This window comes from Solanum dulcamara, chromosome 4 (assembly GCF_947179165.1).
Source record: "Solanum dulcamara chromosome 4, daSolDulc1.2, whole genome shotgun sequence".
Lineage (NCBI taxonomy): Eukaryota > Viridiplantae > Streptophyta > Magnoliopsida > Solanales > Solanaceae > Solanum > Solanum dulcamara.
This window is the reverse complement of record NC_077240.1, coordinates 59,637,917-59,657,478: the sequence shown is the minus strand read 5'-3', so window position 1 is coordinate 59,657,478 and position 19,562 is coordinate 59,637,917. Positions and strand designations below refer to the sequence as shown.

At 36.5% G+C, this 19,562-nt stretch overlaps 1 protein-coding gene across 1 annotated transcript; it reads right to left on the bottom strand.

The window, feature by feature from the left end:
- Positions 1 to 14,971: 14,971 nt before the first annotated feature.
- Positions 14,972 to 18,576, bottom strand: LOC129887463 (ribulose-phosphate 3-epimerase, cytoplasmic isoform-like). Its single transcript, XM_055962575.1, has 9 exons — positions 18,431 to 18,576; positions 18,198 to 18,323; positions 16,900 to 16,904; positions 16,681 to 16,743; positions 16,486 to 16,592; positions 15,946 to 16,043; positions 15,640 to 15,732; positions 15,507 to 15,548; positions 14,972 to 15,342 (listed from the first exon to the last, which is right to left on the bottom strand). The coding sequence occupies exons 2-9, from the start codon at positions 18,309 to 18,311 to the stop codon at positions 15,187 to 15,189; spliced, it is 678 nt and encodes a 225-aa protein (XP_055818550.1). The 5' UTR covers positions 18,312 to 18,323; positions 18,431 to 18,576; the 3' UTR covers positions 14,972 to 15,186.
- Between the last annotated feature and the right edge of the window lie 986 nt (positions 18,577 to 19,562).

The window sequence follows — 19,562 nt, the reverse complement described above, 5'->3', positions numbered from 1 at the left end:
TGGGTATCCTACCTATTCTAAACCACAGTAACAATTCTCCGACCGTCTGAACACTGTGCAACTAACCACTAAATCCCTAAGGTCATGATACATCTTGGTTGACCCCGGATGAACAGAATAATGGGCATGGTGTGCCTCTCCTAGTACTTGTTGTTGTAGCCTTGTAACTTCCGGTACATAGACTCTGCCTTTATATCGTAGTACTCCACCCGATATGATCTCAAATGGAGTTTTTCCCTCTTTGAGAGGTAAATCTCTATACTGTGTCAGAATAGGGTCCTTGTACTAGTGCTGTTTACTTCTTCCATGATCGAGGATTCAGCTAGTCCTTGAATAAAAACCCCACCATCATCTGAATCAGCTAAGCGGACTCCAAGGCTGGCGAGCTGGCAAATTTTGTGGACTATTCCCTTCCGTTCTGGTTGTGTATCTGCCAGGCTACCCAATGATTTATGGATTATTGCATCCTCCACCACGTTTACCTTCCCTGGGTGGTATAAGATGTCGACATCATAGTCTTTCAGCAATTCTACCCACCTTCTCTACCATAAATTCATCTCTCTCTGCTTAAAAATATACTAGAGGCTTTTGTGGTCCATATAAATATCAATATGTACGCCATATATGTAGTGCCTCCATATTTTTAAGGCATAAATCACCATCGCTAATTCCAAATCATGCGTTGGATAATTTTTTCCTTGCTTCTTAAGTTGTCAGGAGGCGTAAGCTATAACTCTACCATGCTGCATCAAAACATATCCTAGACCAATACCGGAAGCATCGCAATAGATAACGTAGCCACTTGGTCTGTCCGGAAGAGTTAGAATAGGAGTCGTAGTCAATTTCTCGTTTAACAACTAGAAGCTTTGTTCGTAAGCATCAGTCCACTGGAATTTAGCCGCCTTTTGAGTCAGCCTTATTAAAGGAGCTGAGATGGAAGCAAACTTTTCTATGAACCTCCTGTAGTATCCTGCTAACCCTAAAAAGCTATGTACCTTCGTAGGGGTCGTAGGTCTTGGCCAAGCCTTCACATCCTCAATCTTCTATGTATCCACGTAGATACCATCAGTCCTAATAACATGCCCCAGAAATGCCACTGAAGTCAACCAGAATTCATATTTAGAGAACTTAGCGTACAATTTCTGGTGTTGGAGTACTCCCAATACCACCCGCAAATGATCCGCGTGTTCCTTCGCTGATCGTGAATAAACCAGAATATCATCAATAAATACAATCACGAACAAATCTAGAAATAGTTTGAACACTCGATTCATCAGATCTATAAACACTACTAGAGCATTTGTCAGCCCTAAAGACATCACTTTGAACTCATAGTGCCCATATCGGGTTCTGAATGCGGTTTTTGGGATATCTACCTCTCTTACCTGCACCCGATGATAGCTTGACCGCATGTCTATCTTCGAAAAGCACTTAGCACCCTGCAACTGGTCAAACAAATTATCAATCATGAGAAGGGAATATCTATTCTTAATTGTTACCTTGTTCAGCTGCCTGTAGTCAATGCACATTTACAGCGACCCATCTTTCTTTTTAACAAACAGTACCGGTGCTCCCCATAGTGAGGTGTTGGGCCTAATGAATCCCTTTTCCAGCAAGTCTTTCAACTGCTCCTTTAGCTCCTTTAACTCCACGGGTGCCATTCTATATGGAGGGATAGAGATCGGCTGAGTATCTGGTAGCACGTCTACTGTGAACTCTATCTCTCATTTAGGAGGAAGACCTGAGAGTTTATCTGGGAACCGGAACCGAACCACTTTGTTTCTACAGTCTACGTTGGAACAATAAGAAGCCAACCAGTCCATACCCATAATAACATCGAACTCCACCATATCTAACTCTATCAAATTAGCCAAGGTACAATGACTATACACGTTTACCGGGCAATTCCTATATACTTGTTTTACCACAATAGAGTCCCCTACTGGTGTAGCCATCTCAAATGATTCTATTAACTTAGGTTTAATTCCAAGTTTACTAGAAACAAAAGGAGATATATATGATAAAGTAGAGCCTGGATCCATCAATGCATATACATCCCGAGAGAAGATTGATAATGTACCTGTGACCACGTTTGGCGATGCCTTTTGGTCCTGTCTACTGGATAGGGCATATATGCGATTAGAAGGGCTGCTAGAATTGGAAGCTCCACCAGGCCTCTACCACGGCCTGCTGGTACCTGCATACCCTGCCCCATCAGGCGCATAGCCACAAAAGAGGAAGAACCCACAACTGACCCAGTTGGCTGAGCTGCACCACCTGGAGTACCCTTAAGTGGATATTTCCTCGCAACATGGCCTTGGTGGCCACAAGAAAAATAGGCACCTGTAGTCCAACAACATTCCCCAAAATGAAGTCTATTACAATGGGGACATTGGGGTGCTCGTGGTCTTGACTGTCGAGAACTTTAGTTCACCTGTGTACCTAAAACTCTGGATCTTTAACCAGCCCCTGAATACTCAGTGCTCTTAAATCTTCCACCTGGAAATTGTAGAGGTGCACTCCGAGCTGGCTGGGAGGGATATTTACCAGACTGCTAGAACCGCCCACTTCGAAATTCCCTCGAATAACCAACTGACCTAGCCCTCTTAGGCTGACCTCTATCATAACCTCTATTAGGCTGACGCCCTCTATACCACTCCACTACCCCTTAGGCATATGTTTGTACTCAGGCAATATCCATGCCTAGCTGAGAAGCTATGGCCATGCAGCTATTAACCAAATAAAGGTCCAAGCCCATCATGTAATGATGCACCCTGTGAGGGAATGCCTTGCCAATGAGTCAAACTCGAAGCTATAGTCTCGAACACTCCTGCCGTTCTGCTTTAATTGTAAGAATTTATCAACCCTAGCTCATCTCATTTCTAGAGGCAGAAAGTGGCTAAGAAAGGCTTCTACAAATTCATCCCATTCATCTGGAGGAGCACTCTCATCCCTCGATAATTCTCAAGACTCGTGCTAGTTAGCGGCCACGTCACGTAGCTGATAAGAGGCTAATTCAACCGACTCAGTCTTCGAGGCCCTAATAATTCGCAGTGTATGCTGTATCTATCGAGTGAACTCCTATGGGTCCTCTGCAAGTCTCGACCCATGAAACTCTGGGGGATTGCAGGCTAGGAAGTCACGGACCCTCAAGCTATTTTATCTATTTGCATAATCTAGGCCATGCCTCCGCGCCTATCCTGCTATCAGTCCAGTCAGCAGCTGCATTGCGTCTCTAATAGCTCTATCCTCTGCCCCATGCTGTGGGGATGGAGGTTCTCGTACTGGAGATTTAGTATCTACAACTGTTGCTTCCCTAACCTCCTCTGGGTGTGGCGGCGTAGTAGAGCTTGCCGACTGAAGTACAACCCTCGGCATAGACTGGGCACGGGCCTTGGTAACTCTCGGGTTCTAACTGGTTTCCCCCGATGCTGACTTGCCCTTCTGGGCAGTGGTTGCTTTCCTTGGAGGCATCACTATAAACATATAGGTAAGTTAGTGAAGGGTCATCCTAAAAACATAGCTCTATCGCACGATCTACGATAAAAAAGAAAGTAACATCCTAAATATCCTGTAGCCTCTTGTTTATAGATATGGTGCACAACACACCGATAAACAAGTCTCTACTAGACACGGTCTATGGACATTCCAAGGACGACCTGCTCTGATACCACTTTTTTTCACGACCCAATCCCGTAGGCCATGACGGGTACCCGAACTGGACACACACGTGTACCCCTGCCAACTATAAGTAAACCCATTTCCTGTTCGACTCAGAGTTTACCAATAAATAAGAAAACATAAAAGCCGATGAGGCTGTTGTAATATATAGGTCATTCCATAACACACATACACGTGAGCCGACAAGGCTGTCACAACACCGGAAATGCCCCAAATCACAAGTTAGATAAGCACAACTGTACATACATACATATAAAACTCATATACAACCCACACACATATCCACAGACCTCTAAGAGTAAGAACAGTAACATAAGGTGGGACAGGGGCCCCGCCGTACCCGTGAATATATACATCAAGGTTTAGTACCAAAATCTAAGCTACAGCACAAACGAGCACCTCTGGACCGCTGAGTGGGACTCCTATGCTGGCGGATCCCCAAACTATATATATGTACCTGTGGGCATGAATGCAGCCCCCCAAAGAAAGGGGGTCAGTACGACATATGTACTAAGTATGTAAAACGTAATATAGCATAACTGGAAGTATATCTGAAACATAGAAGCAAGGGATAAAATATTATATAAGAAGCCTGTACCTGTACCCTGTGAATCATAAAGATATGCATGCTCAAATTATACAATATAGCTGGCCCTTTTAGGGATCCGGTGAATCATACATGTAGGGCCATCATAGGCCCGGCACCATCATCACCTTATTACACCACATCATCATATATATACATACGTACTCAGCCCTCTAGGGAGGGACTCGATGAGTTTTTCATGTCATTGCTTTATTATGTCCTCAGATAGTGTACCCGGCCCTTTAGTGAGGGACTCGGTGGATAATGAAGTGAACTGCACACGTTTACGTACCCGTCCCGGGACTCGGTGATAGAAGGATTACATTATGCAAGAGTAGAGTAGTGAGTAACCATATGCAATTTAAAACGTTATTAGAGACCCAATAGTATAAGAGAATTAAGCTATCGTCTGAGGACCCGAGTAGTAGTGTCGTCATCTTGGCTGCCCTCTAAATGCCATTAGGGGCTACATTAATTAGCATCTCTAGGTCCCTAAACACGTATTAAAGTAATGCTAACCACTTAAGGACTCCAGAGCACTTGTTTTCATATAGTCCTTACATCTAGGAGCTTGTACATTCATTAATTCCTTAGCATATAGAAGGTTCAAGGAAAGTAGCTAAACTATTATAAAAGTTCAACCTCCAGAAGTGAATAAGAGACACTTAGGAATGGAATTACTTTAGCGATCATATCACGTTTTACTTACCTCTAAGACACGCCAAATAAAGAGAAAGAATAGGCTTTACATACCTCTTATGGGTTACTCTTTATCCTGTTCGCCTCGTCGTCCTTTGAACCTAGGTAACATGAAATCAATGCAAGTATCAACAAACTTAGACTCTTCAGCATCTTAGATTACCTACGAGTATTCATAGAACTCATTTCCTCGCTCGCCTTCTCGACTAGTTCCTTAGTTAATTAAGGAATTAACGGAAATCGGGCAGCACCTCCCCTATAACTTGCCCTATCCGAACTTCCAATTACACCCTCAACTATTACATCCAACCAAAAACAACAATCAGAAGCTATACAACATAGAAATATTACAATACGATGCAATATAAGTTCCAAATAATTCACCCAAAACTATAATACCAAAAAAGGGTTTTTAATCTTTATTTCGTAAAACTTTTAATTATACAAAGCGGAGGGTCATGTGGCTGTAAACAGTAGCACCCACGTCCCATTTATACCATGTTACACCCGTGCAACACACCACCACACACCTCCAGCCGCACTCCACAAGAACAACACCTTGTTTCGACTACAATTTAACTATAGCGACTCCAATTTAGTTTGTTTCGAACGTCAAGCATCTCTATGAAATTTTTATACTTCCAACCACATATAAGGCATGTAATACACTCCATAAACACACCATAAAATCCAAATTGAAAGAAGAAACCTTACCTTACCCAAAATTGGCCAAAACTTGCCAAATTGCGCCTCGGAACTTCTCTAAACGTGCTGAAATTGAGCAGGCTATTTGTAGCTCCTCCTTGCTTCCCCAAAATAGAATTTTATGTTATAAACCACCACTATATCACCGTAGAATACCTTAAATAATTAATTCACGGAAAGAAACCAGAAACCTTACCTTTTCTCTCTTGGCCGTCGCTCCTCTCTCTCTAGTTTTAGGGTTTTTTTTCTTGGCTTTGGCTGAAGTTTTTGGGATAAAGTATGAAGTTATTAGTCATATAACACCTATATATATGCTTCCCTAGGAGGTGACATGTTTTAACCCCTAAGGGTGACACATGTCCAGCCCCCATTGGGCCAACGTATCCATGCGCTCAATGAGAGGCTGCCACATGGCAGTGGGGTCCACCCCCCAAGCAAGCAAGTGAGTCAGCTGCTGCCACGTGTCACTCCTTCTTTGATGTCACATGTCATTTTATCCTCCTCCTCGTGGGTTCGTAATCTCTTCTTATTTTAAAAACCTATGTAATCTGTGCTACGTAAGCTTGGTATGTACTCAAGTAGCTTAAGTATGCAACACTTCCAAGTTAGTAGCTTACGTAGGTAAGTCGAGTCCTACGACTCACTACTTGGCCTCCAACTCCTTTCGACTTCTCATGACCCTATTTCCAACCTTCCCTACTATGGGGCATCACATTCTCCCTTCCTTAGAGTTGTTTGATAGTGTCGTAGATTATCCGGCTCACATGATAATTTCTAAGAAGCTTAAGAGACATTCTGAGCTCAAGAGTGTGGGGTGTAACAATAGGCATCTACCTATATCCATTTGCAGGTTTACCCTTTAACATCTCCAAAGCATGTTTCTTTGCACGTCATGCTTGTTGATAGGTAATATCAATCCCATTAACTGCTTTAATATTCTCTCTTATATCATTAGGGGTTCGAATTCTCTTATGATTAACCAATTTAGGTGCAGTGAATGCACTAAAAAAATCCATAGTAGCATGAACTTTGTTAAAAATCCTAACACTTAAGGGACATGAATGTTCACTTTTAAAATATCTCACTTTAAATATATCGGAGTTTTTCCTACACGATACCTTCATTCTCCAACAACAGTCGTCTGAATAGCATATTAACACATAACTACATATTTTTAGGAAAAATTAATAACATGTACCAGATACATAAAGTTTTCTATGTATCATGAATAAATATAATTTTGAAAAATATATATTGACAGCAAAATATTTTTCAATTATACCAGATACATAATTATTATGTATCATGACTAAAAAAATTAAGAACTAATTTTTTGAAATATACATAATATTAGGGAAACTTATTAAATTAGATACATAAGATTATGATGTATCATTAATAAAAAAAACTCAAAAATATGAGTGAATCTGATACAAGTTGAAATGTACATAGTGTTTCTTAACCATTGAGATACAATGTTTAGTTATGTATCAAGATTAAGCTTTTCAGTCATTTTCTATAATACAAATTTAAAACTATATGTATCAGACAGTTCTTAAACACTTATACTCAATATGTATATCTTTAAACACTATGTATCTATATCTGTATTATATCAAATAAGTCTAAATAAATATCAGAATTATTAATGATACATAACCTTTTAATGTATCATTCATATTACAGAACTCATCTAATACCATATACATATCAAAATAACTTCAAATGTGTGCATACCTTTTACTTCAGAACTTCTAACTTTGAAATTGAATCCATTATCAATTTTGTATTTGGCCATTACAGCAACTAGTGTTGCTTTTTCCTTATACAATTGCTTCTCCTTCACATCTACACCAATTGTATCAGTTATGTAGTTCATTACATCTAATTTAGGTATATAACAGGTATCAGCATTCTCAAATTCATAAAAACTAAGAGCTTGTGTATCATTGGTGTTTGCTTCGACACAAACAATTGCACCAGAGTGTAATACCCCCTAAAAACATTGTATATGGTATTCCAATTCTCGATAAAAATGATATTGACTTTATATTTTGGGCATAATTTTTCATAGGATGGTCTAAATTAGGTGATTCAAATTTCTGAATAACTCTAATATCATTACTATAATTTTTGTGAAGACCATAGCTTAAGATTCGGAGGCTAAGTAGGTCATTAAATTAATCTTTGCAAGACCTGGTGCTGTGACTAAATGGAGTATTTGTAGAAGAAAAATCACATCTCACTGTAGGATGCTCCAAATCAGTTGATTCTTGAATGACATGACATAAGACTTCTTGAGTACAATTCACATGTAGATATCAAATCCTAATTAGGAAGTTATCTTGTTCAAACATAGCTCCGAAAAAGGATATTTCGTAAAAAGAAGATTCACCTCACCAACCATTAAAGATCTAGATCCATTTGACATCACCCATGACATCAATAGTCCTCCATTTGACATCACAATCCTCCATTAAATTTTCAGATTTTTCTTTATAATTATTTTAATTATTGTTAGGTCCCTCCTTCACACCTATCAATACCCACCTTATTTCATCATTTTATTCATCAAACTTTCTCAAGTAACTCTTCTGTCTATACACTTCTTTACTCATTCTCAAAATATAGTTTTAGTTCTTAATAGCATAGAAATACTATTACGGTGATTCATATACTCCAATTAGTACACAAAACGCTCCGTCAAGGAGAAAATGCTAGGATTCTGGAGTGTTCATTAAGTCCTTCGATTCTGAGTAAAGCTTCGAATTTTAGGTATGTAAGGCTTCAATGGGAGTATTCCTTTCACTCTCATGCCTAAAGTATTTTAATTATATGATAGATTATGTTTATTTACCCAATTATCTTCAAGCTTTACTCTAAGGTATGTGGGTGTTTATCCATGGGTTCTTCCACCCATGTAGTCTAAAAATATTTCAACTAAATCTCTTAATTTAAAGGAAGATTTTCTTATGGGTAATTCTTATTTCTACTTAATAGCATGAATCAAGAAGGGGAGCCTTGGAGTAACTGGTAAAGTTGTTGTCATGTGATCAGGAGGTCACAGGTTCAAGTCTTAGAAACAGCCTCTGGCAGAAATGCAAGGTAAGGTTGCGTACAATAGACCTTTGTGGTTGGGCTCTTCCCCAGATCCTGTGCATAGGGAAAGCTTTAGTGCATCGGGCTGCCCTTTTTAGCATGAATCACGGTTAAACTAATGATTATTGGTCTATTTTGATGCAAAATAATTTCATATGTATGAAATGATGGTTTGCAAGTATTTCCTTAATTTATCTCTTTAAAGATTCTTGAAATTTATGGTGGGTTGTTTAAAACATGATTTTTTATTGATGAATTTCAAAGTATTTATACATAATTTTATTTACATACATGTTTGAAATTTGAAGTGATTTGAACCCACCTAGTTTTACTATGTTTTCAAGGAAGTTTGACTTGAAAGCTTTGACTCCAAATGAATGTTTACGAAAGTAATGTCTATGATCAAATAAGAGTCTTATGAAATAAAAGAATGATGAAATGCTATGAATGATGGATTCTTTATGCAATAAGGGAAATTCTTGCATATTTGAATCATCAAATGTTTTAATGAGCTATTTCACCGAATATTATATTTGGAATTCTCATGCTATATGCTATGAATATTTTGAAGCATTAAACTATTCTGTGGGATTGACTTAGCACCCAATGGAGCATTGAGGTGGAATTCGGTAAGGGAATCCTAGTAGCAACTCCTTGTCTCATTAATAATGTGCAAATATAAGAACCCTTGTAGGTTTAGGCTAATGGATCTACGAAAGCCCTTAAAGTTAAATTTAAAAAATGAATGTAAAATTGACGAAGTTCTACCTTGGGCAAGTAGACTCTCCGGCCAATGTAGGGGGTTATGTTGGATTCCATGTAATAGCTCACTTGGTCTTAATGTCAGTTATAGTCAACTTCCCACAAATGAACGTTTCAAATGCTATTTACTTGATTACTCATGCATGTATATATCCACATATATATGATTTAAATGATATCTACTTGATTATTCATGCATGCACTCGTTTATGTACTTTACCTTATAAATGTCTTAAATATTTTATGTTGTATTGCATGCCTACATACTTAGTACATTCAAAGTACTAACATATACTCTTTTGACTACATGATATCACCATGTAGAGACCGGTGCTCCTCCTCGTTCTCCTCCACGTGGCTAGTTGAGATTTCGTTTGAAGGCTATTTTTGGTGAATTCCCATTGTCCGGTAACAATACTCCTTTATCTTTCTAGCTTATGATACATTGAGACTTTTAGACACTTACTATGATATTTCTTTCTATTATGATTGAGGGTGAACTAGGCACTTTTCTTAGCCTTGTTAAATATAAAAGTTAGAGGTATTGTTGGACATATGTAAGTTGAAGATTTACTATTATGGTTTCTGCTTGTTTATTTATTGTCATTACCCATGAAAGGCTAAAAGAATATTAAGAGGCTTGTTTGAAGTACTTTCAGGTTTCTCATTCATCGTGTCACGTCTAGGCCCTAGGCTTGGATTGTTACACAGAGGTAACATTGAACGATTGTATCTCACAACTCTTTCTATCTGATGTTGTTATGCACAGGGGATATGTCACGACCCAATCCCATAGTCCACGACTGGGGTCCAACCTGGACCCCCTCCCCCTCCTCGTATACCTAACTATTAGTTGTGGTCAAATTGAACTGTAAAATAAAACAATATCATGTAACAGAGCCCCATTGGGCGATAACATTTTCATAAACCTATAGCCCTTTTCATTTGTGTCGTAACATGAAAGGGCATGCAAGCCGACAAGGATGCCATAACATAATAACATATACCATACATCATATAGACCCAGATGAATCAAACTGATATACACAACCCACATATATATGTCTGCAGACCTCTAACAATATCAATGACAACATATGGCGGGATAGGGCCCCCGCCATACCCCGAAATAACAAAATAATACTATACATCAATGGCTAATGCCAAAAACTAGGCTCCGATACAATGGAGTCTCTTTTAGCTGAGTTGAGCTGGATCCTAAGATGACGGAATTCCAAAACCTGTACCTATACCTGCGGTCATGAAACACAGCCCCCTCCCCCCAAGAAAAGGGGGGTCAATATGATATATGTACTGAGTATGTAAAACATAACACAATACAACTAGAGGCATATTTGAAATAGAGAAGTAGGGGATAAAATATCAAATCAGAAACCTGTACCTGGAAAAGTAAAATCATGCATGCTCAAATTTTTAATATAGCCGGCCCTATCAGGGATCTGGAAAATCATAACTATAGTACAATCGCCTCCTTATTACAACACATCATCACATCATTATATATATATATACGTACCCGTCCCCTAGTGAGGGCACGATGAACAATGCAGTAGATTGTGTACAATTACTATTCCCGGCCCCGAGGTCGACGAAAGAAGTGTTACAGTATGCACGAGTAGAATAGTGAGAAACAAAATACAATTTAAATCATTATCTGAGACTCAATAAAGTTATCAAGTGAACTGTCACTTGGAAGTAATTGAAGTACCTGCTAGGTGTCACGAAGGACTGTATGGAGAGTCATGAACCATAGACATGTGTCAAAATATTGACAAATAGTTTATAGGATCCAGACGTCTGTCCTCGTGGAGCCCTTAAGGATAGAGGCCTATACCTCCAGTTACTATTTAACCTATCGAAGACTCGAAAATAATAGCTTACTACTTTAAAGTTTAACATTCAAAAGTAAGTGAGGGTCCTGAAGTCATATGCAGAACCTGGGAATGGAATTACCCCCAAAGCTCATATCATATCCTGCTTACATCTAAGACATGCCAAAAGAAAGAGAAAAGATAGGCTTTAAATACCTATACCACAAACATATCAAGAAAAGCTTCACATACCTCTTATGAGTTACTCCTTATCCTGTTTGGCTCGTCGTCCTTTGAACCTATTCAATACGAAAGAAATACGAATATCAACAACCTTGAATGTTCAGCACCTTTAATTATACACGAGTATTCACAGAACTCATTTCCTCGCTCGTCTTCTCGACTAGTTCCTTAACTAGTTAAAGAGTTAACGGAAATCGGACAGCACCTCCCCTATAATATGCCCTATCCGAATTTCCAATCACATTCCTAATAACTATAGCCAACCAAAAACAACAACCTGCAACATATATACAAGCAATTCACACCAACATTACACAATACAAACCCCAAATAACTCACTCCAAACTATCAAAGCGTGAATTCTGGACAGCTTACTGTCTTGCATTGTCGCTTCATTTCGAGGGGGTAATTGAGGGAAACAGGCCTTATGTCCTCTATGAAAGTTATAGACATGTGTATTAGGGTCGCATAAAATTTTGAATCACCCCTACATCAATTCTGTACAAAAAGATATGCCCAAAATACCAACAGCAGTCCGTGTAAGATGTCCAAAACCAAAATTTGGGCAGTATCTCCTCTATAATTCATCACCCTTTTTCGAGCAGATAAAAGCAAAACTGGATTTTAAAAATGAAAGTTATAGACCTATGAAATAATTTTCCAAAACATATTGAATCACTCGAAACGAAGCTGTACACAAGAAGTTATGATGATATTACTAACAACAATCTCATTCAAAAACGGGTTTGTTAACTAGTTTTTAACGTTTTTCCTCTTTGTTCTTTCACTTTCTCTCAAGTTTCCAAGTGTAAGGCTGAAGTAACGACTCATTATTCATCCTAATACACATATATACACCTCCATGTGTCCGGGGAACACCTTAGATAATTAATTCACGGAGAAAATTTGAAGAACTTACCTTTAATTTCTCAAGAACCTGGCTGCCTTGTTCCTTGTCCTTCTTCACGTTTTTCTCTCAAATTTCTTGGCTGATTTTTGGATATTGAACAAGTTAAGAGTCACATAATACATATATATACACCTCTTTAGAAGGTTCCACATGGCATCCCCCTAGGGTGACATGTGGCAGCCTCCTAGGGTGCCACCTCAACTTGTTCGGCCAATCACATGTTGCCATATGGCAGTGGGGTCCACCCCAAGCTGCTGCGTCACCTACTTGACACTAAGTAGGTGCATCACCTGCTAGTCCAAGCAGGTGCATCACCTACTTGCTTCGAGTAGGCGCGTCGTTTCCTTATTTCTCTTTCGTGAGCTCGTAATCCCGTCTTACTTCAAGAGCGTATGCACTCCTTGCTACTTAAGCTCGACGTGTACTCAAGTTGCTTAAGTGTGTAGGACTTCTAAGTTAGTAGCTTACGTAGGTAAGTCAAGTCTTACGACTTCTTACTTGGCCTCCAACTCCTTCCGACTTCTCATAACCCTATTTCCAACATTCCTTACTATGAGGTATCACATTCTCCCTCCCTTGGAGGTTTTTAATAGCGTTGTAGACTATTCGGCTCACATAGCAACTTCTAAAAAACTTAAGAGACATTCTGAGCTCAAGAGTGTGGGGTGTAACAGGATACATTGCAAATCAAGCTCGTTCTTCTTCAATTCTATGTAAAGCTTAACACTCATTTTATTACGAATAATCATTAGGGATGAGTTACCTTACAAGATGTATCAGATTTCAATGTTTTTCCATGATTCGTTGATGCTCAATTCAGCAACAATTGCTGATTTTAGATTTACGAAAAAAATATTATCGCCAACTACGATTCCATCACTTATGTATATTTCATAACTCACCTCAGATTGCCAAACTCTAGAATGTCTCAGTAAAATCGAGATATTCATCTTGAGTAGTTCGATGAATTTCAAAAATTGAATTGCAAATTGAAAGAATATTATGCTCTGCCCGTTTGGATTTTTGAATTCTAATATTTGTTACACTTTGTTTGGGGGTTAATACCCTTTTTTACTACGTGATTGCTTGAAAATATATTATACTTATTTGGTAAGAAATTGACACAATGTATTGTAAGTGTATTAAAGTATGTGATAAATATATTATCCATGAATAAAACTTGTATTATATGAGTTTTATAAATTATTCTCGCTAATATTTATTAAAATTGTATTATAATTATATTATAAGTGTTTAGTAAATAAAATATTATTGATATAAATGGTAAATATTTTCTTAATGTAGTACATTTATGTAAATTAATGTGTTTCTAAAAAAATCAATTAATTATGAGTAAAACTGAGTTATAAAATGTAAGGGACAAGAACATATGTTTTAGGCCCATTTTGTCCCAATTTATGCGGTATACTTTTCTTTTTAATCTATCATTTTCCTATATTTATTAAAATATATAAATTAAAATTTGTATTTCACTGTCAATGAGATAGACTTATAGTCACACAAATATCTAAAATTTATTTAGACCATTAATTTCAAAAGTATTTCTTTTTTATTTTTAAAAAAATATGTTCAGTTAAACTGTGTCATACAAATTAAATCAGAAGAAAGGAGTAATAAGGTTTTTTTAGATAGTGATTTATTAATTTATAATTAGGCCAAATACAAGATTAGACCAGATATTTTCCGGCAGGAGTGGGCATGATACAACAGTGAAACCTTCAATTCAATAGTTTCGATTTTCAATTTTTAAAATGTTATACTATTATCATACCAAATTAATTGTGTATAATTCAATATTTTTAAGTTTAGTTTTGATTTTTTGTAGTATAGTAAATTGATAATAATAGTTTGTTTGACTTCGACTTACATATACTCGTCCTTATTATGGCTTTAACTTTTCAAGAAACGTCTCAATTATATCATACTTAACACCTTACACATTTATAAAATGACATCTCAATCAAGAAAGAGTAGTCAGAATTTCAATGTCTAAACATTTAGTTTAAACTAATATTAATACATTTATCAATATTATAATAATATATATGAATTATATATGTAATTGTATACTTCGATACGATATTTGATATTTTGATTATTTTCTTTACAAAACCCGAACACCCAAAAAGTTTAAAATGCATACCAATCTCCATAATATCAAAATTCCGATATACCGCACCATGTCCACCCATCTTTTGTGATCATGTTATATGCCTACATGTTCTGTCCAGCAAAATAAAACAGCAACATTTCTTTGTTTAAATAACTCCATCACTGTAGGGTAGTTTTCCCCTTCAACATGCGACCAGCACAAACAAAAAGGAATTGCTCAAATTTTAGCTGAAATAATGTGACTTATCAGCTAAGTTAGTTCTTGGAAACATGGCATCCAGTCTCATGGACTTCAAACTAAATCCATCACCAGATATCACATTATTCAAAAATGCAACTTGGATAACTCAATGTGTGAAAGTCTCAAGATGATATGACAAAATACATGTTTAACCTTATTCAACAAATACTACTTGGATAACTCAACAAGTGCAGGCATCTCGAGATATTGATTCCACGAACATTATAAAGATGGTATTCGCTTTTAATAGTCGTTAAAATACAACATGAGATCTAAGATCTTGCCTCTTCCAGTATCAACTCCTTTTCTGAGCTTCCTCCACACTACCTCGCATCAAAGTTATGACTTGTGCTGGATCTGGAGCTCCAAACACTGAACTTCCTGCAACTATGCAGTTTGCTCCAGCTGATGTTGCTGCCTCAATGGTTGAAGGTCCTAAACCACCATCCACCTGTATCACAATTGTTCATACGAATGATTAAGCGTAAAACCCAGTACAGCTTGACAACATGATAACTCAAGAAATGGAAAATGCATGAGGGAATGGCCCGTGAAAACATGAAAAAGTCAGAATATCTAAAACAAGAACTAAACCATCAAGAAACAAAAGCTCACCTCTATATCAAGTGATGGATACTTTATCCTGAGAGTGCGTACCTAAAAATTGAAAGAGAGTGGCTCTTTTAAGTTATTATGCAGAAAATGATGAATGATATCCAATATCGAGAATACAAAATTGTATTCTCACCTTATCCATCATCTCTGGCATAAACTTTTGTCCACCAAAACCAGGCTCAACAGTCATAACAAGGACCAGTTCGACAGAGTTTTCACCATCAAGCTGTAAAATATACAGGTAAACTGGTGTATCATGACAGGTATTTTGAAGATATCATTTAGTTTGTTCCTTTTTCACCAACAGCAATGGCAACAAGTGATTTCCTTTTCAAAACTATGTTATATTCTTAGTTCAAAACAAGGAGAAGTCAAAGTATTAAGGAAATTCTGAGTGTTTCACTAATAAAACTAATAAAATGTGATAATGAAGAACTACCAGTGGGTACACTTCTTCAATTGGTGTACCAGGCTTCAAAGAAACTCCAGGTTTCATGCCCTTTGACTTTATCAGTTGAACAAGCTCTTGCCAATTATCTGCAAAGAGTAATACTTTTTTTGTAACAGAAATGAAAGTTAATGATAACAAAGTCCACAGAAATCAAAGATCCATTAGGTGTGAGTATAAAATGTGTTACTTGAAAATGTTGTCCAGTTTTCAGGTTTTGGTTCCATTAAACTAGTAAAACAATTCACAACAAACAGAGTAAAACAACTCAATGTATTTAGGACACAAAACAATATTAATTCAACGATGTTCCACCACCAGTAATACAAAACACTGATATGCAATTCGTCCCTTATTGAACCTTTTTGACTAACTACTCATAGTCTATACCCTAGTCCCATCATTTTCCTATATCACTCAATCTATCTATATCACAATCTAGTGAACAGCTACTAACATTAACTTATCAAATGCCAAAGAGTGATTCTCCCTCAAATACTTCAAGTATCTAGAGCGCAAAGTAAACCCCACCTCTAGATGCCTCAACGTGGAAAGTAAAGCCTGAGGCACCAGCTTTGCCTAGTGGTTCCACATAGTCAAGGGGATTAGTGACCATTAGGTGGCAGTCCAGATATGCCCTGCAGAAATTTAGAACAACTTCTTGTATGATAAATAAATTATGAACAAGAAAAATATAATTGAAATAGGGAACTCATGAAGCCATACTTTGTATGCTTTCTCAGACTCTCGATAATTGGAGCACCAAGGGTAAGGTTTGGGACAAAGTGACTGCAAAAGAGACAAGTGCAGAGAAATAAAAGAGTATTACAGTACCTTCTGTTTTTAGAAATATGAAAAAATCAGATGAACATAATTTTCATTCAATTGTCCACCCAGCAATTTAACATGTATATAACCAGAGCTTGACCTGACTATCTGACCTACCCATCCTGCAATGCACCAATACAACATTTCAGTAACTGCTGATGCATGAAGTGCCTAATGGAACAATTTTCAACAGCACTTTACATCAAACTTATTCTAAAGAAGAGAAGATTGAAGATATCACTAATAACATAATCCAAGCGAAAGCAGCTGAAGCACACTTGGCATATAATTCTAGACCAATTGATATTCCAGTTTGAGAAGTTTATGATTGATTTAGCTAGTTCATTGTGCTATAGAGTCAGCAAACAAGAGGCTGAGCTGGTACAACCACCTAGTTTATCCTGGAGTGATATTTCACATGATATGGCCGGCCTCAGAAACAGAACTATACCTAAATAAAGAAGGTAGTCAACCACTATAGATTCTTTATATATGGAAGTCCAGATGTTATCAGAAGCCTATGCAACCTTTACTTGTAAATTACAATATTACCTTCTTATTTTAAAGGAAAATAAACCTTCTTAACTGTCATTATTAGCAATTATACAGTCTCTTTCTTGATAAGCAAAATATATTTCATTAAATGGGCCAAGAAGGTCCCAAAGTATAACAAGCCATCATTGAAGCTGATTATCTCCCAATCTTCATATAGACACTCCAAAAGTCACATAGCTTATAGTTTCCCATTATTTGTTGAGGGGAAAGTAATGCACAAATTCGATAGTTTGGAAAATTCTTTACACCAGCTTCTCAACACCATGTTTACACTTCGTTTTCTTGATACTCAGTTACATATGAGATCATGTGGTTCTGCATTATCATTTAAAACCTAGCTAATAACAAGACACCTCCAATCACAAAAACACTACGTAATTTCTTCTCATCTATCCTAGCCTTAGTGGATAGAGTTACCCTGTACTTGTTGCTCGTGGTAGATGATAGGTATCTCGTGGAATTAGTAGAGGTATGCGAAAGCTAGCCCGGACACTACGGTGATTAAAAAAAAAAAACTACCAATCAATCAACTATTCATCACTCTGGGATTATTAGGCAAAGCTCCATGAATCCTCTGTATTACTTATTTGCTCCACGCTATTCACGCAATGCTAATAACAACTAAACATTTAAACTATATATATAAAAAAAGATTCCGTTCCTTAAATTTCAATCGAAAGATGGTAAAAACAAGAGCTCAGCAATAAATAGCAAACGAAAGCAGCTACTGTTTGCTGCTAGAAATCAACATATTTCCTTTTAACTTCAATCAAACAATTAATCATGAAGATTAAAAAGAAGAAAAAACAGCAACAACAACAACTTAGCAAATGCTAGAAAGAGGAAGTAGCAAAAATTACCATGATGTCCATGTGTAGCCAATCGGCACCGCAATTGAGCATGCGCTCTGCTTCAGATGCCAAATTAGCGAAGTCCGATGACAGCATCGACGGTGCTATGATTGCCTTCACCATCTTCCTCACTTGCTAATAAAAAATCAAACAAATTTAGGAATCAGTTGAGGAATCTAAAGCTAGGCTGTTTTTTTGGAGAAAAACTAGAAAAGATAATCTCTTAGAAGCTTCCAGATTACCTACGGGCCGTTAAATTCTCCGTTAATCAAAAGTCCGACGCCGGCGAATGTAGTTGTTGTTTCTCTCTCTTTTCGGCTTGACTCGTTTCTCTGTCAAGTTTCCGACACCAAACGAGAAAATTTGTGGCACTAAACACATATTACTCTTCTACCTACCATTAGTGATTAGTGTAAATCAAAATTTAAACCTAATTAGGAAAAAATATTATTAATTTATTAATATCGGGTTATTAAGTCTTTTATTATTTTTGTTTTTTTGAAAACTCAAAGTTATAACAAGGTCAGAGGTGAAAAATATTTACCATCCTCGGTTCAATCTACTATTTTTAGATTTTATTCCCTCCATCTAATAATATTTGTCTATTATTGATTATGCACCATTCTTAAGGAATTATAAATAGAAAGATAGTTTTATCATTTTATCATTTGAATATAATAAATACAATGTCTTGAAAAATATAATAGAAAAATGACTACTAATTAATAATAAAGGTAAATTAGGAACTAAGTTAAAATTATATCTTGTCTTCATAAATTGAACCAGTATTGTTGGACATTTATTTTTTAGTATAGTGGACAAGTAAAGATGAATGTACGGAGTAGTTAATAGTTAAATGATAACTCAATAAAATCATATTGATTTTTTTTATTACTAATTAATTAAAAATGACTTTAGAGTTTAGATAAAATCTATTCATATTTTCTAAATTTTATTTTTCTTCTGAGCAAAACATAAGATTTCTAGAGTAATACTTTTGATTTGCAATTTTACATTATAAGTAGTTTGTTAGTAAAGACATATTTGGGAAAGCGTTATTTTATCAAGTTCATATGGATTGTCTCTTTGAGATTGATATGCTGTAATTTTTTGATTTAAATTTCGAAAAAAATATTTTTGAGCTCTTTAAAAATTCTACTATGATTTGAAATGAATAAGTACCATTAACACAAATAAAATAGTTGAAAGCATATAAATTTATGCCTTTCAAGTACGGTTTACCACACATTATTTACAATATTTTTTTAGTAGTTTTATTTAGATAAATATTTTTTTTTATTTTTGGCCTCATATTAATGTTCATGACGTTTAATTTAGCAATAAATACCCTAACTTATTAACCCCCAAAAATAT

Coding starts and splice junctions, on each gene's coding strand:
- LOC129887463 (XM_055962575.1), bottom strand. CDS start 18,311: ATGGTGAAGGCAATCATAGCACCGTCGATGCTGTCATCGGACTTCGCT. Junction 16,593..16,680: donor AGTCTGAGAAAGCATACAAA/GTATGGCTTCAT, acceptor AAATTTCTGCAG/GGCATATCTGGACTGCCACC. Junction 15,549..15,639: donor TGCCAGAGATGATGGATAAG/GTGAGAATACAA, acceptor TTCAATTTTTAG/GTACGCACTCTCAGGATAAA.